This window comes from Dermacentor andersoni, chromosome 2 (genome assembly GCF_023375885.2).
Source record: "Dermacentor andersoni chromosome 2, qqDerAnde1_hic_scaffold, whole genome shotgun sequence".
Classification (NCBI taxonomy): Eukaryota; Metazoa; Arthropoda; class Arachnida; order Ixodida; family Ixodidae; genus Dermacentor; species Dermacentor andersoni.
This window is the reverse complement of record NC_092815.1, coordinates 138938300-138964753: the sequence shown is the minus strand read 5'-3', so window position 1 is coordinate 138964753 and position 26454 is coordinate 138938300. Positions and strand designations below refer to the sequence as shown.

The 26454-nt window shown below is 46.8% G+C and overlaps 1 protein-coding gene across 1 annotated transcript in view; it reads left to right on the top strand.

Annotated features, from left to right (window-relative positions):
* mTerf5 (mitochondrial transcription termination factor 5) overlaps nucleotides 1-26454 on the top strand; it is a 43337-nt gene that overhangs the window by 2177 nt on the left and 14706 nt on the right. Inside the window, exons 2-5 of the mRNA XM_050187501.3 lie at nucleotides 4968-5202; nucleotides 11289-11396; nucleotides 13234-13497; nucleotides 21840-22085. Of these exons, the coding sequence (XP_050043458.1) occupies nucleotides 4968-5202; nucleotides 11289-11396; nucleotides 13234-13497; nucleotides 21840-22085 (853 nt within the window). The remainder of the gene's footprint in view (nucleotides 1-4967; nucleotides 5203-11288; nucleotides 11397-13233; nucleotides 13498-21839; nucleotides 22086-26454) is intronic.

The following is a 26454-nucleotide window of genomic DNA, read 5'->3' as shown; positions in this document are numbered from 1 at the left end:
AATAACTGAATTGCCATTGCCAAAGATACTGTAAATGAATTCTTGAACGCTATGCACTGTCAAGAAATGTAAAATATGTATTTTTTCACAAAAGAATATATTCGCAGTCCCAAAAATTGTGCTAGAAATAACTGATATCAATGCTTCCATGTTTATTTGTCTATTTAATAACTAAAGAAGATATCACACCAACTTTAGAACTAAATCATTTCAAAACCAGCAAAGCAGTGCATGCCACTGATATCAAAAACTTAACGGCCATGAAGAGAACAAGTTGAGGACAAATATTTCAATGAAACATTGCCATTGCAAATATGCAACGACCAGGGAAATATCTCCATGACGCTGTCCTTCATTGCAATGTATTGCACAGGAGCAGGCGTCATCGGTCGTGTATAGTAATTGCACCGAAATTATAGTCGCAACAGAGAGCACATATAAAAAGCATTTCTGTAAAATATACATTAGAAATGCGAAGATACAATGGAATACACAAATGCGAAGATACAGCTTGATAAAGGGCAAAGAAGTGTCACTGGAAACAAAATTCACTGCACGTATACACAAAACCTCACAACAAGATAGTTAAATATATGTATAAGTCTCCAGTAAATTTATGTATCTAAGCAAAAGTCACTGTATATAATGCGTCAAACAAGGCAAATGAACAAGTTGCACTATCACAAATCACAGAACTTCCTCCACTCCCCTCGAGGCATCGCGCACTACGGAAGGTGGCGCACTTCCTCCCCGCTTTTCTCCCTTACCCACACAAGACTTAGCCACCATCGTCAACCCACCCATCACATACCTCTTCCCCATTATGCTTTCACTCGCACATATGACATACAGTGCGTGGCGACAATGTTATTGTCCCTGGACTTCATACAGAACATGACGGCGACAGCAGGAATGCGCCTGAAGTGTCCATATAATTGCTATCGCAATAATATGATAAGAGTGTCCGGCAACTGAAGAGTCCCATGGCGCATTACTTCCCGAAAAAGAAGAAGTACCAAAATCTAACTTTCACCATGTGACAATTCGCTGCGCCACAACAATGTCTTTTCTTCTTTTGTTGGGACGGGGCCACCGATATGAAAAAAATGCAAAGGAAAGCATGTTGGCCACAATCGAATGCCTACTTTGGGCACCTAATGCGGCAACTGAAGGAATGTCGACGAAAACTTGAGATGCTTGTTCCACAAAGAACCATATGTATACTGCTCATATCCTACACCAGCGAGACAAAAGACTTTCCGGAGAGGTTGCGATAACATCAAAGTGAAGGTGATGCCCTCAAATGAACGCACTGCAATCCGTCGAATCCCCACAGTGATGGCGGCGAGCAACCATTCTTTCTTTTTCTCCTCTGCTAGCCAGAAAGCATTCAAAACTCTGCCAGACCAAAATCCACTCGGCCAGAGAAAAATGAATGTGCACCGAAGTGCACTGTGCGGTGGTCGGGCCAACACAACAAAAACGCATGCGCTCTGGCTGGCTCTGGCAGCCCGCGGGTAGCGAGAAGAAAATTGAAGAGGCTCAATGTGTCCTCGTGAGTAAATGTCAAAGAATAAAAAATAAATAAGCACGTAGTTACCTTTGCTGGCTTTAGTGTCTTGACACGGATTGTGTCTAACGTGTCATGGATTGTGTCTTGACATGGGTTTAGTGTCTTTGGCACATGCACATGCTTTGGCATGAGTGAAAAAAATTTTGATTTTTTTTCTGTGACATGACGGCACAAATGAACCACCACAACGCTTCGTCTCATCAGAACACGCTCCATGCTTTGTCTGATAGTGTGTTGATTTGGCTTGTCTCGTTGTATGGTCTGATGTACGACTTTAGAAAAGTCAATGCACCGCTGGCGTCAAATGTTTATAAGAACATTAATAAACTCAAAGTTCCAGAATTGAAAATTTAAAGCATGACTTTGGAAATGTTCATGCACCTTTCGCATCTAAAGTATATGAGAACTTTATACCTTTAAAGATTCGGAATTGAAATCCATGCGCTCCGTAGATTCTGCAGCCTCGCGAAATGCCGCAACAAGCCGGCTCACTATCAAAATGCCCTTGAAAGTTTGTGCTCAGATTGGGCTCATTGGGCGTTGTGTGACTCCAGATGCATGGTCGTTGCCACAAAATCCAGCCAGAGTTTGTAATGATTGTGCCGTAATGTATTTTTGAGTGTGAAAAAGACATTCTAGACAAAACCTGGAATGATTCTCAGTGCCGGGAGTTGTTTTGGTTAGCGGGGCATGAAGCACGAGAAAGTTTGGGGGGGGGGGAGCCCCATAAGACCCCTCCCCGCCATTTGCTACGCCCCTGGCCCAAGGGCACGGGTTTGAATCCCGGCCACCACTGCTGAATTTCGACGGGGCAAGACGCAAAAATGCCTCTGTAGCGTGCATTGGGCGCACATTAAAGAACCCCAGGTGGTCGAAAATAATCCGGAGTTCCCCACTTCGGTGTGCCTCATAATTATATTGTGGCTTAGGCACATGAAGCTCCAGAATTTAATTTATTTTACCTCAATAACTCGAACAACCTTTGCGTCATGTAGTTTCTAACATTGCATTGGATCTGCATGTTTTTCTTATAAAAGGGTTTCAGCACGCTGCTACTCATGTTTTGTTGCCACGATGTTTGACAGCGCAAACATAGACAAAGGACAACTAAAGATGTGGCAAATGAAGACAAATGTTTGTCTTTGTCTACGTTCACGCTGTTAAATATCATGGATCAACGCCAACTAGCCCAGTCACATACCTTACTGTTGCCACTATAGTTTCCGCTACCTGGCAGCTTTGCACATGATAGGAAGGCCACACTATTGATATAATATTGTGAACTGAATAACCTTGGTTTGATGCCAGCACTTGGTACGTCCTTTTCTTTTTTAAGTGCACATCCTTCTTTATGCAGTTTATCCATCATCATGCAAACTTGCCACATTCATCACGGTAGTGTATATAATTTTGTTGTGAATGAATGAATGAATGAATGAATGAATGAATTGTGGGATTTTACATGCCAAAACCATGATTTGATTATGAAGTATGCTTGGGCCGTATTCTGAAACGTTCGCCTTCCGCGATAGTCACGTTCAGTAGATCAAGCGACTGCTTACCCATGACGTTAGCATGCACTACCAACACGTGCTGTCGAATGCTTCACATCGCATGAGAGAGCGCACCGTGCGAGTGCAGATGGGCTCGGGTGTGTTATTTTCGAGTGTAGTGGCCGCAGTACGGGCTCTGCGCACTGACTGAGGTTGGTTACGGCTGCCTTAGGTAAAATAAATAGCAAAAGGAAGTCTGAAATATTTTATTTTCAGTGAATCAAGAAATATCGCTGCCAAACAACTCGTGTAAGACACCACCAAAAAGGCTACTATAAACTACCACCTATCTTATCTCTAGTACACTCCACCACCAACGGAACGCCAAAAGACGCCAAAGGATCTGTTCGTTTATTCAATATATGTCGAGAGCACCCATCGACACCATGGCGTAAAAATTATGTAGGCCGGAACTACTAGATGGCATGTTTTATTTTCCGGTTTTGCTAAAACAGCCAATCACCTTTGGTGGCAGCGTGGCCAAGGCGATAGTTTCGCGGAAGGCGAACGTTTCAGAATACGGGCCAATTACCCCAGATTATTTTCAATCACCTCGGGTTCTTTAATGTGCACCGAATGCAAGGTACACAGGCGCTTTTGCATTTTGTCCCCATCGAAATGCAGTGGTGGCAACGAAGATGCGATCCCGTGCTTAGCAGTACAACACCATAGCCACTAAGACACCACAGCAGTTGTCATTTCATTGTGGCAGTATATTGTGCACATCTATTGTCTGTTTCATGAATACTAACACCTGATTGCTTGACTTTTCTGCTGAGCTGTTTCTTAGGGATGCTTTTAGTTCACCTATGTAGCCAACGCATATGAGCATAAAATTGGACTGATATCCAGCTGTACAGCTAACAATCCAGATATATTCTGGCGTTGGAGTGGTGCTGAAAATTGGAAGAAGTGTGCTTAATCTGATTTGGGTCATAAAGGGGAAAAGAGCCCAGGGTAAATAGAGTGTATATTCATTGCATGGGAACATTAAGGCTATTTTAAAATTTTCGCTATAATTTGAGAGGAGATGAACGTAGAATAAAGGATGGCACCAAGCATGTGGTAGGCTCCGAAGCTTCAGCTTCTCCTTATTGCACTGCATCTAGCCATGCTGTCGGATGCGGCTGTTAATGCCCTTCCTTTGTACTTCTATTGCAAGCCATGTAAACATTGCACTTTTTAACTCCAAGCTTTTTTTTTTTTTTTTTGTTGCTGTGGTCGGTGGTTCAGCTTGGGAAGGAACACGCAGTATTGAGGAGGCCGTGTTGTGCATGCTTGCATGCACAACATGGAGCATGCATGCCATCGTCCATTGCATCATAGAGTAGACTTGTGTCATCAGTTGGCAGCAGAAACAACGTGCTTGGTGCTGCATGTTCCATAACACTAATATAGGCAAGCTGTGTGTTCAAAAACGAGAACCCTATGATGTCATTAGTGCACAGGCACCTGTGCAGAAAGAAAAAAAAATCTCCTGTTATTTCTGGTCAGGCCACTTCAATTTGTGGCTGCTATAATCTGCAGATTAGTCATTGTATATATACGATGATAAAATGCTCACAACCAACAGAATCCTGCAGGCCTGCCAAAACCAGCAGGTGCAAGGTAGGCATGCTAGGCACCCAGCTGTACAGTGTCATGGCTTTGGGGAGGTCGACAAGCAACCAAAGCGAGACAGGTGTTTCCCAAACGTTCCGGAATGCAGACTATGGAGTGGCCTATTATCTTGCAAGGAGTGATGCAGCATGTGAAGCTGCTTTAGCCAAAAGACTTGATTTGTTTGCTTTGACAATCATCTTTGATGCAAATTTTTTGTTTTGCTTTCTGCATGCTTGCAGATACGTGGAGCTGATGACTAAGCCCGCCTACTCCCTGAAGCTGCAAGGTGAGGTGGCGGTTGGGACTGACCCTGCAGCTCACATGCTTTCCTATCTGGACTGTCCCGCCAGGGTGCGTGCTGACATTCTGTCAGAGCTGCCACTCCACTATCCGTTCACCCTGAGCATAGCAGAGGTGAAGCAGGCTGTGCTGCGTGCGTACCTGGCCTGGCGGCTTGGATGCTCCCGTGAACAAGTGCGTGTGGCTGGATTTTTCTCTTGTATGTGTGTTATGGGCACTTTATGTGGTTCTAATTGTGTGCCTGGCTTTTTTATCCTACAAAGATCTATTCCATGTGCTACTCTATTGGTATTGCTTTGAAAGACACTACTATAAAGAAACACCAAGTCAATTTAGGCTGGTATATTATCCTTTCAAAACCTTCATTTGCTTTTCTTTGGTGGCAGAAGGTTCACCATTCGTGGAGGAAATGAACATGAAACTTTATCCCATTTTTCTTTTGTGCTTGAAAAAGTGGATCACTATGAAAGAAAATGAACTCCGACTTCCTTTATCATATTGCTCGCATAAGCAGCAGATCTGATGATGTCAACGTAACACCTAGTATGCTGAGTAATGGACGCTGATTGCCTCATGACTTTTGATATCCCATAGTGCACACACAGATGGCTGGGAAAGACGTTCAACAGGACTGTCACATGCCTTGGTGAACTAGCACACCAAATGAGCAAACAAGCTCCACATTCCTTTATGTGGCAGTTCAGGCGGTTTAGTGGCTTTAATTTGGAAGAGAAGGGAGTAGACATACAAGTAATAAAGACAGAAGTAAAAAGAGAGAGAGCGAGAAAGAGAGATGGGCTATGCAGAATACATTACAAATGTCTTGCACTTTCAATTTATTTCTCAAATATAGATGCTTATACATATTTTTTTTAGCTCTTTGATCCTGCTTGTGTCTGAAAGTCAACATTAATTTTGGGCTAACATTTTAACAGTGACACTTGCGAGGCATGCATTTACTTATTCTTCTGATGTTATGCCCAGTGGCAGCAACGACAGCCATGTTTTGCTAGACAGCAATCAGGTATAAATCAATCACTCAAAGAGAACTTTATTAGACACATTTATCTTTAAATATGCTGAAGGAAAGCTGGATCAATCACATGCTTGGCTTAAGAGTGGTCCAACATGACTTTTAGGTCAGCCAAAAAAACTTGCAAATGTATGGATTTGAAACAGCAACATTTTTTAGCCGGATGAGGGCATACAAATGTAGCCACATAAGAACAATAAGTAGTTATGATGTTATTTTATTACTACTGCTATTAACTGATCATACCAGAAGCACTTCATCAGTGCCACAACGGTTCTATAGAGCAAGAAAGTGTTCTGAAACTAAGCTGGCTCCAATATGTGTAATGAAGCCTGTTATCTCCCTTATGGTATGTTCACACTGGGGAATCAGGCGTCTACAGCGAACGGAATTATCCTGCTGCCGAAATTCGTGTCGTGCACACTGCTTGCCCGCCGCGCCGCCGGAACGCGATACAGAGCCATCTGTCATGTAGGACACTCACCTCCAAGCAAGTGCGGGATATCCCGGATGTTCCCGCAGCACAAAACTAGAGGGTAGTGAAATTGGGGGAGTGGGTCCAGCGGATGGTTTGGCAAGCGCCGAGGGTGTTGCAAAAAACGCTGAAATTGCGGCGGTGCTGCTGTCGCCTTCTCCTGAAGTTCCGCCTGTTTCGGCAGCGCCCATTGGCTAACTAAGGCGAGCTTACGGGCTGAGTGGCTGTTGTCTGCTCAACGCACCATCGTTGTCATGTCGTTATCATTGTTTCCGTCGGCGGAGGAGAAAATCACTGTTTCCGTCACCGAGTATCAGAACTAGATGCAGCAGAGTGAAACGCCTGTCAAAGCTCCACTCAGCTGCGGTAGGGTCTCCTATGCGACAAGCGTCTGACCGGCTTTCGGAGCCGCTCATTCATGTGAAGGTGACGTTGGCGGCACAAATTTAAAAAAAAAAAAATCCTCAGCGGAGAGTCTGCCGTGGAACCACTCCCCCTTTCTAGTACACCCTACCGAAACTGTGCAGTTATCTCCACTTGCGTAGAGTTCGTGTGTTATTTTGGCTGCTTCATCACTGCATGCAACGACAATAATAAACCCTGAGCAAGAAGAGGCAGCACTGCTGGGCCTGCTGGCAAGCACCTTTCTGGCGATGCATGATACGCAGAAGCATTCGCTGAAGAAACGACGCCAGCGGCGTTGGTGGGTTCGTCCTGCTTTGCCAGAGCGTGAGAAGCTTGGTCACGCCGCCTTGTCAGGTCGCTTAGTCTTTGTGCCTCACGTGGTACTTGCCAAAAAGGATAATTTGGTTACGCACCAATTCGATGAGCATTTCCGATGTCGCGACGTGTTCGAAGACTGCGATATGACGAGCGCGTCGGGCTTGGCTGCCATCTTTCGAATTGCTGAATCGCGCTCCGTTTGGTCCGTAGTGAGGGAATCCGGTGGCAGTCTGGGAGCTACGGCGCAGAAGGGGCTATTCCGGCGGATCTAGCTGCCGCCAAAGTGGGTTCCGCGCCGCTCCAGATGCCAAATGCGTCGGTGTGAACACGCCATTAGAGCCTGCTTGATTTTAAGTACTGCTTTAATGCTGTCACAAGTGACTTCATTCCTGTCAGAACATTCTGGAATGACCATCAAAAGTGCCATATGATGGTACTGCTTTTATATGCAGACTTACGTAAACAGGAGTGCCAGGTATGCATTAATGCTCTTGCTAAACCACTGGCTTGTTTGGCCTCAAATTGTGCACAGAGGTGGCCTTTTGCTGCTGTGGATACATTTTAATCAGACTATAAATGAGCCTTTACAATGAGAGACACCCCCACTTTTTTATTCTTGCAAATTCTGCATCTTCTTCTTGGCATCACATAGGCAATGCCTACTTCCAATTTACAGTAGAACCTCATTGATGCATTCCCGTTACGTACGTCTACCGGAGCCAACATTCGCTATCGAGAACACAAAAAATTACCCAGTAGAGTTACGCTAATGTTTTACTGGTTCATACGTTGCCGGAAAACACGACTTTTCGGCACCTATGTTCTGTACGTTGCCAAACTGCCATCGTATATGTTTTCTGGCTGCTAGATCTCATGTAAACAAGAGAATGCACTGGGCACGTGTGATTGAGAAGTGTATAGCTGCCTGCCGCCGCAGCTTCACCGCGATACTCGCCAGCCTCTCTTACGTGAAAACGCCAGCACGCACTCAGTTTATCATTTCAGTACCAGCAAATCTTCTACGGGGTCGTCGCATGCAGCATTCACAGCTATCACCACCAATCCTATTGCGATAAGCATCTTCGTCTATCTTTCACAGCGCATGGTGCCGTCGAAAGCGTACCGCATGCTTTTAGTAGGCGATAACTGAAATGCGCCGCCGCTCCCTGCTGCAGACTACGATCAATCGTATACGTTTTCCAGCCTCTAGATTCCATGTGAACAAGAAAAGGCGCAAGGCGCGTGCGATCGAGAATAGTGTATACCGTAAAAACCGGACTATAGGTCGGACCGCAATATAGGTCGATCCCCCAACTAACAAATTCTAAAAATGAAAAAAATACTTTTCTACGGCAAAAGTACCGAAAGACACTCTTACCTTGACACAAATGCGACTCCACCGGTTGCACAATGGTGACAGTATTTATTTAAACGCTGCTCGCATGTGCACCTGGCCAAGCTTTTAACAGCATCGCGCGACTATCGACCTGCGTGCTTGTCAGCACTATTAACAGCGCTGAGCGGCGAAACAAATGAGATACGCACATGTGTACACATGCGCTTACTTTCGCTATTTCGACGCTCCGTGCCGTGATGACAAGGTGTTGACAAACACGCGGGTCGATGGTCGCGCGATACTGTTAAAAATTGGCCGGGTGTACAGTACACAGAAGGGCACGAAGTGCGCAAGCGCTACTCCGAATCAGAGCAACGCCTTTGATCAGAGTCGTCTGAACTGGAGTCAGATGACGGGTGCTTCTCGCTGCTCAGTCCATAGGCGCGCACGATCTCTACCGCTTTCAAACAGATGCATTCGGCAGTCACAGGCAGCGATCTTACACGCAGCTCCCAGACGAACACCGCAACCTTGTCTTCCAGTTCTGCGGTCCGCTGCGATCCGCCCATGAAATTACGTTTTCTTTTGGTTGCTGCCGGTTGTAATACGTTGCTTTTGCCTCCGTCACTACCGAATGCTCTTTTCGGATACTCCAAATTCGCGCTGTGCCGCCAGGTTGCCGTGGGCTTCCGTGTACTCAATTGCCTTTTTCTTGAAGGCGACGGTGAATTGATGTCGGCTTCAGCCCATTTTGAAATAAAATGTGAAAAAACAGCCTTTAACCAATATAACTTTGTGACAATGGAAGCGCAAAATGCCGGTGCCACAATGTCGCCACACCGCACTGCTGCTGATGACGATGGCGAGGGTGGCTGTTTACTTCATCCGCCCATTGTTGCAAGACTTCCATAGTTTTTCCGCCAATGTCCAATATGTAAGACGAGGGTCGACTTTTCGCAGTGGTTTCTTTAAAAAAAGTTCGGCTTATATTCCGGTTTTTATGGTAGCCACCCGTCTCACATGAAAACGACGGCATGCACAGTTTCCGGTACCTGCATATCTCCACTCAGGTAGTCACATGTCGCATTCACAGCTATTGCCACCAAACCTATTGTGATAAGTACCTTTACCTGTCTGTTTAACAGCATGTGGTGTGTAGTGCCATTGTTAGCATGTTGCAGGCGGCGCGATGCAGGTATCATGTTTCGCTTCGGCGGCATCCGGTGTTGCCCACCAGCTCGATTTCGTTTCGGTTTCCCGTCGCCCCCTTAACACCACGCAATAGGAAAACAACAAAATGCATTTCAGGCCGCAGGAGCATCACCAGCTCAACGTGTGTCGGTGTCTCGTGCAGCAACGATCCGTGCGACGCTTCGCATTACGCAGATGCTGACAATAGCTGAGTCTGTCGAAATTTTTTAGTTACTTTGGATCGTACGTTTTCCTGGTTAGTATGCCTTTCTCGCAGTTTATTCCAGAACGTATGAACAAGGTTCTGCTGTACTTTGGACGAAATAGGCAGGTAATGCACCTAAACATGATATTCAAATGGAACCACCGTGAAATGCCACCTGTGGGTAAACCTTGAGTGGGAAAGAGCTGGCTATTTAGACTCTCATGTAATATCTACCGTAGTTACTTGCATAATGATCGCACCTCTGAATTTTGTCGTCAAAATTCAATTTTTTCCATTCCCTTGTAATGATCGCACCCCGAACTTGCCACATCGATATGTCGTGTGCCAAGTCTAGCTAATGAAAATCGCTCTTACCACCTGTCGAATGCTACGCGAATGACTCTTCCAAGACATACCAAGCGGTCTGCACGCATCAAACATTCTTAAGCAGATGCCCCATTTCATTCCTTTCATCACTTTCCGCACTTCCATGAAAAAAAGCTACAACCAAACTTGTCTTGGCTTTATTATTTGTAGGCTTTATAATGGTTGTGGTCAACAAGAACAAAAAAGGCGCTTTTCGATACTTGTCGTCTGCCCTCGTGGGCACGCAACAAATCGCGAGCGGAAACGATAATAGCCACATTTACACTGATACGTTAGATGTCTACCCTATTCATACGCTGACACTTGTAACACAGCTAAGGTATTTGCCCACCCAAAGTGGAAGCTTGCTGTATTAGGATAGTAGTGAACACAAATGCCGCAGTTTCCGCAGCATGCCCGCTATGGGTTTGCATGTCACTGGCAGCTAAGCACGCCCATCTCTGTTTCTCTCGTTTCAAAGTGGTCATGGCTACGTTATTGCCGCAAACCTGCCGATAGTAACGATATTGTTCATTACTGATGCAGAAGGAACTGTTTCAATGCCCGTAATGCACTTACGAGAAGAAAAAAATCATGTTCGGCTTGCTCCGCCGGCCGCCATTCTTGTTTTGGTGTCCCGCACTGTTACAACGGCAGCCGCCTATTTGTTGACCTGTTGTCATCCCACAGCAAACACGGGAAGAAAAAAAAGTTCTCTTTTCGCGGGAAATTTAACCCACATATTGATCGCACCCCTGAGTTCGCTTCAAATTGAAAAAAAAAAAAATTCCATCATTATGCGAGTAAATACAGTATCTGCCTTGCAGCTTTTGGTACATGGCATTAAGTATTCTGTAAAGTGGTGTTTGTAGTTCAGACATTTAATCGGCAGGGCGGTGATGTGTCTTGTTCTTGCAACCCCTATTGCCAGATAGCCTTGCTGGTGCGAAAGTATCCATCCGTGGAAAATCGGAGCCTGCAGTTTCTCCGGCACACCATAGAGCTGCTGACCAACCACTTCCACATGCCCACTGACAAGGCAAGCTTTTTATTCCTTGAGCGGCTGGTGGTGGTCTTGCATATTCTGGCTATACGGTAAAGTAGTTTAACCATACCAGGCAGCACAGCCACGCATATTCTGGTGTACTGTTCGCTTGATCTTTAACTGGAGTCGAAGCACAGATAGTAGTATTATCGGTCCTTTTTTTTTTTTCTTGTTTTTGTTGCATCTTCTGGATGTTAACGTATTTGAACACCAATCCCAATGTAACGAACTTCAGTATAACAAAATTCTCGATATAATAAAGTATCTAACTTTTTATAACTTCTTTTCCATAGACGATCAAGTATTTAGAACCTTAATGTAAAGAAGTGCAGCTATACATGATTTCAATATAAGGAAAATTTACTGCTGCTGTGAAGAAATACCAAGGCAATAATAAAGACTTCTGCAGATGCAGGTGATCACCTAGTTGAATTACAAGTGGCTGCTTGCAAACGCACCTCTCAGATGGTGCACTGCACGACCAAGAGCGACCGCTAAAGCGGAGCAGTGTCATGTTCCGTGTAAAAGTGGGATAAGATCCTGTCACACCCCGCACACTGTATGCTTCATGTGCAAGGGGAAGTGCGTGAGGGCGAGCTGAGAACGATGGTAGCTTGATGAGTGCACTTGTCTCGCATGAGCAAGAGGGAAAGGGGGAGCGAGCTCGTGCCAACGCAATCAAGTGCATGGGAGGAAGGGGTCAGGTTGGCATGGGCCACCTTTCCTATGATGGATGCGCATGGCTGTCAGTGCGGCGAGGTGCATTATGCCACTGCGCGCCCTAATTTAGAGGTAATCTGCCACATGTGCAAAGAGTTGGCATGCCGAGATGGTGTGGCGTCATGTGCGCTGTCTTCCTGCACGTTTAGCACTGGAGGTTGCACAGTCTTGAGTTTCGGAGACTCGTTTAAGTGAGAGGCAAAAGAAGCGTTGGCTCCTCGCGGCCAACCGTTTTCGTGATGGCGTCGTCCCACTGGGGAGCACGATCAGCCACGGGGGACAGAGTAGACGTGGAAGCACAGCTTGCTTCGCCTCATACCGCAGAGGTGAAGATATTGTCGACACTGCAGGATACCATACCCTTCGTTGCCGACTCTCAAATTGAAGGAACGAAATTTTTTTCTCATTCCAATTTGCTTTCTTTAATTGGCCAGTAATTCAAAAAATTTAGCGGCTCCTTCCAGGTAAGAAAAATCTATTGATGACTCTACTTATTTACATAAAAGGTCAAATTTTAATATAACAATATTTCAATGTAACGAAGCAAATAGACAATTTTGCCTACTGTTGTGTCAAAGTGTAACTGTACTTGCGTGACACCTTTGCTTTGTTCATACTTGTGCAATTGTTGGTCCATCCCTGTCTTGTCCTGTCTACATCGTTTCTTTTTTATGTGAATGTCTTCTTCAATTTTGCACTACAAGTATCAATGCATTCCTCATGTCTGATTTGTTCCCTGTGGTGCTTAGGCTGTATTAGAGAACTCCAATGGTAAACACATTGATAGTCATGTCTGTGAATAGGCACAGTACTTCTAGTGCCTGGTCTGCGCATTAGAAAACGTGGGCATTGTATTGACTAGAGCTCGACATCACTAATAGATTACAAAATATATCTGTAAGTCAATCAGTCATCAACAATGGGTCAACAAGGGAAGCCTCCGGCTGGAGCCTACATTTTGACAAGCTTGAAACTTACCTTGTTCGTGCACTGTTGAATACATCAACTCTTCATCTTCCTGTAAACTCTTAGCTTTGTATGAATCAATCAGTCAGAGGAACCACTCTATCAGCTACAGCGATATAATCCCTTGGCATGCCTCCATGTGCAGATACTGCGCAACGGCTTTGTGCTTCTGGCGCATCCGGGCAACCTGGAGAGCCAGCTGTCGCAGGTCCGTCACCTGGCGGGGCTGGAGATGCGCGAGCTAGCGGTGCTCTGCCCCCGCCTGCTGACTGTGCCGGCAGAGAACCTGATCCGTGTCGAGCGGCTGCTACAGGCGCACGGCATCACACCGGCTCAAGTGCAACGCTGCATCAGGATATACAGTCTCAGCCCGGAGACCATAGAAAAGCGCCTAAAGGAGATCACCAAGGTGCGCAGGCTTTTCCTTTTCACGTGTAAACTGTGTGTTGGGGGGAAATCATGGCTGATGTGCCGGCAGTCAGTGGCCAGAAAGTACCTCTGTCTGTGTGTGTGAAAGATTTAATGTGAAGCATTCATTGCCTTAATCCTACTCTTTGCACTTAGCTACCTTTTCTTGTGTTTATTCTCAGTGCACTGCCTTCAAGATTACGAGACATTCATTTGAGGGATTGCCAGCCATTTGTGTGCAGGCGCGAGTAAGAGCGGGCGTGAGAGAGAAAATCTGGGGCTTTTGCTCCTTGAATATATGACTCTGCTTAGGCACTATGGAGGAGGTTTCTTAGCTCGTGTTGTGGACGTTTGTCCCTGGGCGTGCCGGCATTCCAGAGTGGGGTCGAGTTTGTTTACACTCAGACGCTGCTGCCGGCGCGTTAAAATAGAGGAAGCAGTGAGCACTGACGCCCGATTTGGCGACCGCTGTGTCGGACAGACTGTCTCGCACCCGTGGCGCTCGTGCTAAGTCAGTCATGGCGGATCATACCTTTCTGGCGCCTTACAGCGATGTACCTTGTAAGTAACATCACAGATGTTTCTGTGGGAGGAGTAGCGACCGCAGTAGAGCCCGGGCCGCATATGTTGAAAATGTGGTTGAAAGGCCACTCAAGTGGCTGAAAGGCCGCCGGTGACGATGACTGACTCAGCACCAGCGCCGCAGGCACGAGAAAGTCTGTCCAGCTTACCTTCAGAGCCAAAGTTCTGACTGGTGCTGCAGAAGTCGCGGGGCTTGGTAGTGCTGAACTTAGCGTCTGAACTTAGCATCACAAGTTGGCGGCTGGATGTAGTAGTTATATTTATTCAATCGTGTTTTTAACTAATAAACACAACCTGTCATAATTTCGCATTATTGGCAGCGCCTCCAGGACACCAAAGCGGCAACGTGGACACCGAAGCTAGAACCCGAACTGGTCCGTGGGTTGGGGCTCGCCCAGGCCTGCGCGTGCCAGAAATGTATAAGGTCTGCTGTCTGCTATCGCGGGCAGCCAATTTTTTTAATCGCAGATCGCCCCTTCAGACACAGCGATCACCAAGGGGCGTCCGCGCCCACTGCCTCACCACGCGGGCAACCAGCGGCGGAGCGTAAACGAACTCGACCCCCCTCGGCAATGCCGGCATGTATAGGGGACAAATGCATAGAACACGCGTTAAGAAACCTCCTCCGTAGTGTCTAGGCAGAGTCATATGTTCAAGGAGCAAAAGTCCCCAGATTTGCTCTCTCATGCACGCTCTTACTCGTGCCTGTGCATAAACGGCTGGTGATCCCTCAAATCAACGTATCGTTTCAAGATTGGTTTCCATCATGCTGCCTTTAACATTAAGAGACAGGAAGACAGTGGCGCAGATTAGGAAGCAAAGGTGGTGGTGGATATTCTAGTTGACATTAAAGGCTAAACCCCATGAGAGCGATTTTATGCGTGATGGCGACGAGTGACGGCTTTGAGCGACAAAACGGGCCATCGCTTGTCATTCTTGTCACTCGATCGCTCGGTCCTAGAAATGTAGAATTCGTCGCCCGTCGCTCGGAAGTGCTATGAGCGACTAGCCAATAGCACGAAGCTGGAACTGGATGCACATCACTGAAATTCTACTGATTGTCGCACGGAAGAGCAAATGATTGAATTTTTATACGTGCAAGGATAAGAACCTACTGCAAGACCCTCAGAAATGTTTTATGCTGCTTTTTACAGTAAAATACATCAGCTTAAATGAATAAAAAGCACACGTCACGCTGGTTTCGGCGCGTAGATTGCTGCCCTCATACCGGCAACACCAGGGAGACGTTGCTCAACATCTTCGCTCGCATGGGGTACTACTTGTAGGCGACGAGCGAACGCGACGGCCATCTCCATCACATCGCTTGTCGCTGTCACGCTCAAGATCGCTTGCATGAGGGTCACGACCACACCTGTTAGTGGTGATTGACTTTTTGGAATAAATGTGCCTTTGGGTTGCGAAGCACCAGCTAGCATTGTTTCAGAGATTCTGCAACCTTCTGTGACTCCTAGAAAAAGAATTGTTATTGTGCTGCCGCCCGTCAGCTTTCACCAAAACTGATTTTTTGCTTTGCGCTATGGGGGCTGGCACTACAGTAGTTTGGGGGTACAGTTAAACATCTATGTAACGGAAGTGCATAAAATCGGCAATTTGTTTCGTTATATCGAAATTTCGTTGTATTGAAATTCGACCTTTTATGCAATCAAGTACACAGTGACTGATCGATTTTTCATACACAGAAAGGGGCCGCAGCATTTTCCTAATTATTGGGCAATCGAAAAAAGCAAATTTGAAGGAGAAAGCAATTCATTTCGATCAATTTGGGGAGTTGGTGAAGGATGATCCGGTTTCATGCCACGTCGACGATATCTTCACATCAGCGGTATGAATTAAGCGAAGCCAGCCATGTTCTCGCATGCACTCCGCCCCCGCAGCAGATAGCGTCGCCCGCAGTGGGACAACGCTATGAGGAAAGGCGCTGGGAGCGGGGAGCAAATGCTGGGAGCAAATGGTGACTTCAACGAGTCACCAAAACTCGAGATTAGGCAAACTTTAATACTAAACACATGGGAAGACAGCTTGCATAATGCCACACCATCTCAGCACGCCCACTCTTTGCACACGAGGCAGATTACCTCTACATTAGAGTGCGCGGTAACGTATGCGCTCATCTGCGCTTACAGCCACGCACAGCCAGGGCCGAGATGCCCGCCAGAAGTCGTTAACACGACAACATACCCCCCCTCGCCCCTCCCCCTCCAGCTTCTCATGCTTGCTCGATCGTGTTACTGCGAGCTCGCTCCTCTCCCCCTCTTTCCCTTTGCTCGTGCAGAAAGGCGGCACTTGTGAAGCCACCATCCTTCTTGTCTCATCTTCGTACACTTTCACTGAGATCTGTAGCACAAGTGCGCGGGACGCAATAGGATCTTATCGCACTTGAACTTTATACAGAACATGATGCGACTCCACTTTGGCGGTCATTGTTGACGCAGGGCGCGCGATTTCAGAGGTTCGTTTGCAAGCAGCTGCTTGTAATTAATTCATTTGACCATCTGCATCTGTAGAAGTTTCCATTTATTGTCTCAGCATTCCTTTGTGGTAGAAGTGAAATTTTGTTACATTGAAATCGCACACAAACACACTTGGTTATACAGTTAAACCTCAATATAACGAACTTCAATGTAACGAAATTCTCGATATAACAAAGTATTTAACTTTTCATAACCTCTTGTCCATAGAACACCATGTAATTACAACCTCAATATGATGAAGTGTGTTTGTATATAATTTCAATATAACAAAATTTGGCTTCCGCAGCAAAGGAATGTTGAGACAAATGGAAACTTCCGCAGACACAGATGGTCAAATGGTTAAATTGCAAGGGGCTGCTTGTGAATGCACCTCTCAGATTGTGCGCGGCGCCACCAGAGCGACCACCGAAGTGAACCCGCATCATGTTGCATATATGAAGTCCAAGGGCGATAGAATCCTATTGTACCCCGCACACTTTGTGCTTTACATGCGAGTGAAATAGTGCAAGGGTAACCAAGAAAGATAGTGGCGTCGCGCACGATTGCCAGCTACCTGCGCGAGCAAGCAAAGGAAAAGAGGGGGAGAGGAGCTCGCTCGCGGTAACACAATCAAGTGCGCGCTAAGAGCAAGGGTGCGCGTCGAAATTTCTGGCATGCGTCTCGGCTGTGGCTGCGCATAGATGTAAGCACGGCTGAGCGCATACACAGCTTTGCACCCTGCTTGAGAGGTAATCTGCCGCGTGTTCAAAGAGTGGGCATGCCGAGACGGCGTGGCATCATGTAAGCTGTCTTCCCAAGCATCTAATATTGAAAGTTGCGTAATCTTGAATTTCGGTGACCGGTTGGAGCAAGAGGCAGATGAAGCATTCGCCCCCTGCTGTCGGTGCTTTTTATTATAGCGTCGTCCCATTGCGGGCAACGCTATCAGCCGCAGGGGCGGAGTGCACGCGAAGGCATGGCTGGCTTAGCTTAATTCTTACTACCTATGTGAAAATATTGTTTACGTGACATGAAAACGTATCCTTTATCGCCAACTCCCAAATTCATCAAAATAAATATCTTTCTGATTCAAATTTGCGTTTTTATTCTTATTGCCCGATAATTCGGAAAATTCTGCAGCTTCTTTCCGTGTAAGAAAATCGATCGGCGACTGTACTTATTTGCACAAAAGGTTGAATTTCAGTACGAATAAATGTCAATATAACGAAGCAAATTGCCGATTTTACCTACTCTGTTATATCGAGGTTTAACTGCATATCATATGAAGCCAACAAACAGACACCAAAAACAACATAGGGGAAATTACTTGTACTTACTGATGTACTCCCACCTGCGGCCAGTTGTTGTTTCACACACTTTCATTTCCATTAATTTTTCATTTTTGTCACATTCGTGAAGCTGCAGGGCAAGTTGGGACATTCTTGCTTTCTCAGCTTGACTGTTTACGAATGGCTAATTGTTCACACCCAAAGTGTGCCCGACAGGAAGGTGACATGTAAAATGAAAGCTGAAAACATTTGTGTGTAAAAAAAGGCAAAAACAGTATGAATGTTATGACATTTAACATACATTTTATTATGACTGCAATATTCATCAAAGCTTTTACTGCAATTCTAAAATCTACAGAGCCTCCACAAAGTTTATATAACCAAGAGGTTGTGTGATAAAATGCTCTCAAGGTGTCAGTTTGATATTTTTATGAAAGCATCAGGGAACAATCCCTAACGTACCGTATTTACACGATTGTAAGTCGACTCGAATGTAAGTCAACCCCCCCTTATCGCGTAACAGGAAAAAAGAAAAGAAGCATACTCGAGGGCGCATTCGATAACAAAAATTTATTAGTAGCTCATATGGTCACTGGACTACTCGTCTTCACTAGTGCTGTCATCGTCATCGTTACTACGGTCCCACAGCGCATCGTTGTCCAGCAAAATTTCACATTTGGCAAACGACCGCACCACGACATCTTGTGGAACAGCAGCCCACACCGAATGCACCCAACCACATGCAGCCGTCAGGCAGGCTCTTTTGACAGGTCCGGTTGGCGTAATTTCACGGTCTTCTGTCGCCAGCCACTCGTTGTACTCACGGCGTAGCAGGTCCTTAAAAGGCGAAGGTCCGGGCCTGTTTCATGACCATGTTGCACTTCACTGGCAGGGACTGATCACGCATTTCAGTGGCGTATGCCGCAAGCTTAGCCTACAGCTCCGGAAAGCGTCCAGACTTCAGCATGTGGGAAATTTTTCACTTGCCGTCACAGGTGAAAATTGTGCTTCGCTGCAGTCGCCACTCTCACACCACCCGTTCAGAAACATAGGACTTTCAGCCCGCTGCGCGGTGATTTGTTTTATCGGTGTAAAGGATAGCAGCTCTCTTGAGCGCTGCTGTGAACGAGTGCCGAATGATTAGTAGGCCTGGAGCACTCATGGCGACTGAGGAAGCGTAGAAGTAGCACGTAGCCGGCAGTCAAGTGGAACGCGTCAAACCGAATGCACCCAACCACATGCAGCCGTCAGGCAGGCTCTTTTGACAGGTCCGGTTGGCGTAATCTCACGGTCTTCTGCCACCAGCCACTCGTTGTACTCACGGCGTAGCAGGTCCTTAAAGGGCGAAGGTCCGGGCCTGTTTCATGACCATGTTGCACTTCACTGGCAGGGACTGATCACGCATTTCAGTGGTGTATGCCGCAAGCTTAGCTTACAGCTCTGGAAAGCGTCCAGACTTCAGCATGTGGGAAATTTTTCACTTGCCGTCACAGGTGAAAATTGCGCTTCGCTGCAGTCGCCACTCTCGCACCACCCGTTCAGAAACATCGGACTTGCAGCCCGCTGCGCGGTGATTTGTTTTATCGGTGTAAAGGATGGCAGCTCTCTTGAACGCTGCTGTGAATGAGTGCCGAATGATTAGTGGGCCTGGAGCACTCATGACGACTGAGGAAGCGTAGAAGTAGCACGTAGCCGGCAGTCAATTGGAACGCGTCAAACCAATGCCTTTCGTCAAACTATAGAGAAAGCTAAGCGCAACAGTGAAAGAGAAACCTGCGAGCGGTGTCTACTCTTCCATGAACTACCGATGGGCGTCTTGCGCTGGAGTTTGAGGTATAGTAGCAGCGCCTGGTGGCGGCGCGCGAAACGTTATCTGGGTAGTACCGGCTTGGGTAGTATTGAGTCCTGGCTGTGGCGAAGCACGATTCTAGCCCGAGTTTTGCGTCGATTCACACCTTTTCCTGCCCTCTTGCGACTGTGAAAAGGCTCGTCACTTCTCACAGACCACGCCGACTACACTGCAAGCTAGCCGCGGCCTACAGTTTAACGAAAACGGACTCTCTGTGAGACGTAATGCTGGAAGGAGAAGGAATTGGTGACGCCGATCCGGAGAGACCTAGCTCAGCCTCGAAAAAGCGTCACTGTCGTTACTTCTGCGTCGTGGGCTGCCATGAACAAGAAGGCCTGAATCCCAACATCAGATTCTACCATTTTCCTTCAAGGTCTCGCGAAGCGGAGCGTCGGGCGCGCTGGATAGCTGCGTTTCGTCGCGCTGGGTAAGCGAAACTTCGCGCCATGCTGACTGCTTCGCCTGTCTTGAAGCTTGCTTGATTATCTGCGTTCTAAAATTCGGTCTTTTGCACCTACAGTCCCGACGGCAGACCGTGGCATAGCAGCAGGTATAGCTCATGATTCACGATTTGAGACCCGGCCACAGCGACAACAATTCGACTGGTGTGAAGTGGTTAAGTGACCAGGTGTGTGCAAATGACCACAAATTGTCGGGCTGATTCGGTGAGAATTCACTACCCCACTACGAGCGGCACAGGTTAGAGAGTTAAATGTGCTCATCCTTGACCTCAAGCCAGCACGTTGAGGCAGCGCAGCAAGATAGTATTGATTGCAGCACATCGATGTTCGAGCGCTGTCATTAAAAGCTACATGAAGCGAGCAGCGCACGAGCTCGCACTGCAGCGCGATTCGCACGTACGTTACTGCGAGCTCATATGCATTGCATCAGTTATTTATCAGTTGCTAAAGGGACAGATGGCCGCTACTACATTGCAGGAGGCCCGCCGTTTCGCAGCATGCTGAAAGACCGCTGCCGTCGCGGCGCGTACCGTTGTGCGTTCTAGCAGTCCAGTACACATGATTTCTGCTTATGGCTGCTGTGAATTCATTTATAGCGAGCATTTCCTCGCGTTTGTGCGCCTGAATCTAGCAGCGTGCAAACCTTACCTGAAGTTCAACTTTGTACGCAACTCGCTTCACTTGCGATTGACACCGTGCTAAAACTTCGCCGCTTATTTCTTCAACGGCGTACACGTATTCGGCGTTGCATAATTTATTGCCTCTACGCAGCGTGGCACCCCTGAAAAAATCTTCGGCGCCTGATATTTGCTGCAAACCGTGGTACAACAAAACCGAAAGTGGTGGGTCCATATTGTAAACGCGCTTTCCGAAGCAGACAACCGAGCTTGGTACTACCCAGTTCAGGACAGAGGGTGCTTTTTAACTCCATTTTCGCAGCGCCCCCTGGTCAATGCAAGAGCCCTATACTCCCCACAAGCACAGTCGTTCTGAGGGTGCCGCCGCGAATAGGAACAGCGGCACTTCCATCAACTATTGACACCCCCCCATAAGTGTTGCGTGCACTCATGCGTGCACTGTAAAACTCTAAAAAATGTTGAAAAACCCTTCCGAAAACCGAACAAACACGCGGGATAGCGCAAAGCTACGGTTAGGGCCATAGAGCAAACATAAAATTGTAACTACGTTGTAGCTCCCGTTGGTCTCGCTTTTTTGGTGGTGCCATGTTTTGGTTTCGATTGTAAGTCGACCCCCACACTTCAGATTTTCAAACTTAAAAAATGTGGTCGACTTACAGTCGTGTAAATACGGTATGTGCCAGCTTTCGTAGACAACCATCAAGGAGCAAAGAAGTCAGTTCAGCCACGTACCCCCTCAACGAGCTGAAATTTCAGATGCTTCTCTCGTGACAGTGAAGCACTCCTCGTCAGGAAGAAGTCCCTCTTTGTCTTAGTGTTTGGTTTGAATTTTTCAACTGTGTTGGTATGCACAACCTTCCTAGTCATCGCCTTCAAGAAGATTTGTGTGCCTCATGGGAGGTGTAGGACCAGGTGAAATGTCAGTTCAGACATTGCGTTTCGCCATTGTGCAACTGATCAAGTGAAACTGTAGTTTTGCGCATAATATTTTTTGAAGTCATTCATTGAATGAAGGTCCATAGGTCACACATGCTGCGGCATTTTATTTCACAGGTGGCCGAGTTCGAGGTGCGTCGCGAGTGTCCCCGCCTGCTGAACCTGGTATACTATGCGTCCAAGGCGCGACATCGGCTCGAGCTGCTCTCGCAGTTGGGGCACCCCGCCAGCGGGGTATCCATCAATGTGCTCAGCATGGCCGCCTCTGACTTTGCTCGAGTATTCTACAGTGGTAGCGACCGCGGCCGACCCCGCGAGACTGCCGAATACCTTGCGCACCTGCTTAGGAAGCCGGAGGCTGAGGTGAGGAAAATGAGAGGTCGTCTCGAAAGAGGATGGCTGTGCACTTTGGGTTGGTTTTGTTTTGCTCTGCAGGTCAATTCCTGTCCAGCATATGCATGTTCTCGTAGGGGTGTGACTGCTGTGCTAACTGCGCCAAGCTGCACACCAAGAGCTGAAACCTGCTACATTTGTGCAAAAATTGCGTGTTTCATGCTGCACATGCACCAAGATGCCAATATTGCAGTATGTCAGCGGAAAAAGAGAGTGAGCATTTGAGATCCGCCATTTAGTCCACCACGACTCTAGTGCCATTTTAAGGGGTGATGCAGCTTTCGCGTCGTGAAAAACGGGCAAAAAATTTATTTTTTCAATATCATATTTTGAGTTTCTATAACTCTTTTTCTATCTGATTCCCAAATATCATCACTGTAAACCACGTAGAAGTGCTCCAAAAATTTTGTTTCATCAGCCAAAATTGTGAAACATTTCGCAACCTTGGCGAAATCAAGAAGCCTTTTGCAAAATCAAGGAAGAACAGTGTTTTTCAAGCGACAATATCTCTGGAACGGCGCAACCAAGTGCTGCCATCTTGGTCTCGTTGAAAAACTCATTTCTCCACCTTCAAATTTGCTGCTTCAGCTATCTCCTCCATACAGAAACAAGCACACAAGGAGCAAATGATTGAAGGTTGTGCCAGAGCCTGTGATTGGCCATGCCCTCCACGTGGCTCCAGCGCGGTTCGCCATTGGTCCGGCACTCGCATCGTCTGCTCGGCTCTTTGCACCTCGCGAGTCTGGATGTCTCCACTCACCGTAATCTAGATGTGTAAAAACGGGCGCAACGCAGACATTGCAGTAGCGTGACCGACCCCTATGTTTGTGGACATCTCAGACCCGCGGCTAAGCATCCCGAGCATCAGTGATGTGGACTTCGCAACCAAGATTTACGCGCGAAATCCTCGGACATGCAGCTAAGTCTTTCAGCACCTGATGTTTCAGAACTCGTGAACATGCACATCATCGCGCATGCAATCCTCGAACCAGCGGCTAAGCATTTCGTGCATAGGAGTCTCCGACTCGGCGATCAAGCACATCGCGCGTGGACTTATCGGACCCTCGCCCAAGCATTTCGTGCATCGGCACCTGAAACTGCGCGACTAGGCACATTGAGTGTTGACTCCTCGAACGCGCGTCTAGGCATTTCGCGCGTTGGCACCTCGGACTGCGCAAATAAGCACATCGAGTGTGTGTGCTTGATGCAAAGGTAACAAAAAAAAATGACACTCCAAAAAATTTGCGTTGCGAAAAAGAAAAAGCGAGAATGTCACGACCTTCAGCACACATTTAGCTATGCAGTCACTACATAATAAGCCTTCTATGACGTATTTTATATTGCCCAGGCTCTCCAGAAAGTTTGAGGGAGAAAAATTCTGCTCAATAAAATTCAGTAAAATGTTCTCATGATATCGCTCTGAAACTTTTATGGAAGCATCAGGAAGACATTCTAAACATTTGTGCCAATTTTCATCAATATCCATGAAGAAATAAGGAAGTTGATTTTCAAAGCCACGTCCCACGAGGGTTAAAAAAAGGAGGTAACAGTAAAGGCCGTGGACCACTAACGGACCAAACACAGTCTTCACTGGCCCTGGAAATGTGCGGCACAGTGACAAGCAAGTACCTGAAAAACTACTTTCGTTGATTTCGTGATACATTTGAATCCACTTATAACGATCTATTGGTTGTAGCGACCACATTTTAGTGCATTTACGGTTTTCCGATCCTGATATTGAATCTGCTTCCAAATCTAATGATCGTTTATTACTGTGCCCTACTGTTACAAAGAACGCTTCAAACCCAGTCACAGTAATAAGGGAGCATACACAAAGTACCTAAGCACAGAAGCGCAACCAAACTGGGCGTGTGGCGATGCTTGCCCTGCTCCAATTCAATCGCGACAACGATATGGCCTTCGGGATGAACGACTGACTACCGTGCATGGATTTTGGAAGCCGCGAAGAGGGTCATGCGTGGTCGCACACTTTCAAGGCACGCCTCCAGGGCGGAGGCATGCCTTGGAGATGTTACTCGAGAATGCTGCACCACGTGCTGCTGCCACACAATGTTGCAAAGGATCAGCGGGTACTACTGTCGAACCCGACTATATTGAACTCGTTTACATCGAATTATCCCGTATATCGAACAATTTCTGAACACCATAATGTTACAATGAGAATATATAGCAAAAAGTATGGTAAAATTGAACAAAAATAGCAACCGCACTCTGTATATTGAACTTCAAGCACCGTAAAATTGTCCCAGAAGTTGACTTTCCCGTGCGGCAGCCGAGCCAGCTGCCAACACTTCTTTCCCAGACAAAGTGGTTTAGCCCAACTGCGCGTGTGCGGTGCTGCTCTCGCTCCCTCAGACAGCCACCCCCTAGAAAAAGTGGTTCGACACACCTCTCGCTCTCTAACAGCCACATGCGCCTCAACTGCCTCGGTGTTCAGTTGGTTCAGTTGCAAGATTGTGTGTGTTGCCGTGTCCTCGGAACGCTGTGCTTGTCCGCTCCGTTAAGGGATGGCTGCCGTGAAACCGCAAATATCCGCAAAGATAGAGATGATCGGAAGAGTTGAACGTGAAGAAAAGAAGTTGGATGTCGCCGCAGAAGCAAGCTGAGTACAGTATTAAAATATGAGCCCAACATTAGGGCTAAGACGGACAAGAGGCCTGGTTCTACCGGTGCCGAACGAGTACGCATGGCTGCATATGAAGACGTGGAGGCAGCAGTGTATGAGTGGTTTCTTCATGTTAAGTCACGAAACATCCCTGTTTCTGGCCCCATAATTGAGCAGAGAGTGAAAGATCTCACTTTCATTCTCAACAGACCCGACTTCAAAAGTGGTTCAGGTTGGCCATAGAATTTCAAAGAGCGCCACAGCATTGTCGGCTGGGTTGTCACCGGTGAAAGCCGTGCAGTGGACGCAGCAGCATGCACAAATGGATAGAAGAAAATTGGAGTGACGTCACGATAAGGATGGTATATTTATTATTTTGATATATTTAATTCCGATGAGACAGCTTTGTCCTGGCAAATGCTCCCAAACGAGACGCTGACGTGTCGTGATGACAAGTGCCACAGCAGGAAAGTTAATGAAGCCTGGATATCGGTGTTGCTCGCCACCAACATTGATGGGCCGACCAAGCTTCGACCACTCGTGATTGGAAAGAGCAAATCGCCGCGGTTCCTAAAGAATGCACTCTCTGTCCCGGTGACCTACAGGTCCAACGGAAAAGCTTGGATGAAAAGCAAACTTTTTGACAAGTGGCTGAAATCCTGGAACACCGACCTGCTAAGCAAAGGTAGAAAGGTCTGCTTACTCATTGATAATTGTTCTGCTCACCACTGTAAGGTCAGTGTCAGCAACATCGAGCTTCGCTTCCTGCCACCGAACACAACGTCGGGACCAAGCTGTGATTTATGCATTGAAGGCAGGCTACAGAAAGTGCCTTGTGCAACGGCTATTGCTTAACCTTCGCAATAATCGGGAGTTGAAAATTAATCTCCTGGGTGCAATAACAATGTTGAATGCAACTTGAAACGACGTCAAAAAAGAAACAATTCGAAATTGTTTCCGTCATTGCGGACTCGGTGTTTCCGGCGAGGCTGGCACCAGCTCATCTGAAAATTGTGATGAACTTCTCGACATTGATGAACCACTCGAGGAACTTGACAACTTGTTAAGCCAGCTGTCTGAGTTCTCGGGTGCCGTTTGTGATGGGACTGCAGCTACAGACTACAGACAGCTACAGTCTCCATTGACGACCACGTTACGACTACCGGAGAGCTCGTTGACGAAGACATTGTTGCCGATCTGGCTAGGGATCTCGCCAGCGAAAGTAATTCCAAGAACCCAATGAGTTCTGACCCGCCCACGTGTTTCGAAGCACTTCATGCGCTGTTCACCGCCACTGCATGTCCACAGAAGGTTGTGGGCTCAGCTGTTTTTAGTCACTCGACAGCGTTAAAAAGCGTATGCTCAACAATGCTTTCAAAGTGAAAAAGCAGAAGAACGGATACTGTTTCTCGCGCCAATGTGCCCACAGTACATCTATTTAGAAAGTAAAGAACATTTTTTTAATGAGGTGCGTTTTGTACATTGTCAATTTCTAACTAATTCAATTCAATTACTAATTCAAAACTAAATCAATTTCTAAACTAATTCCAGTTTCTTTGCAAGTTCGATATATGTGAGTTTGACTGTACGTGTTATCACGAGATCACGGTTTGGCAGTGCTTCATTTGTGCATTGCCGATTGCTGAAACAGTTCGCAGTGGTGTTTCTATCTTTCAAACATCTCTTTTCTTTCTTTTTTTTCAGCCTTAAGGG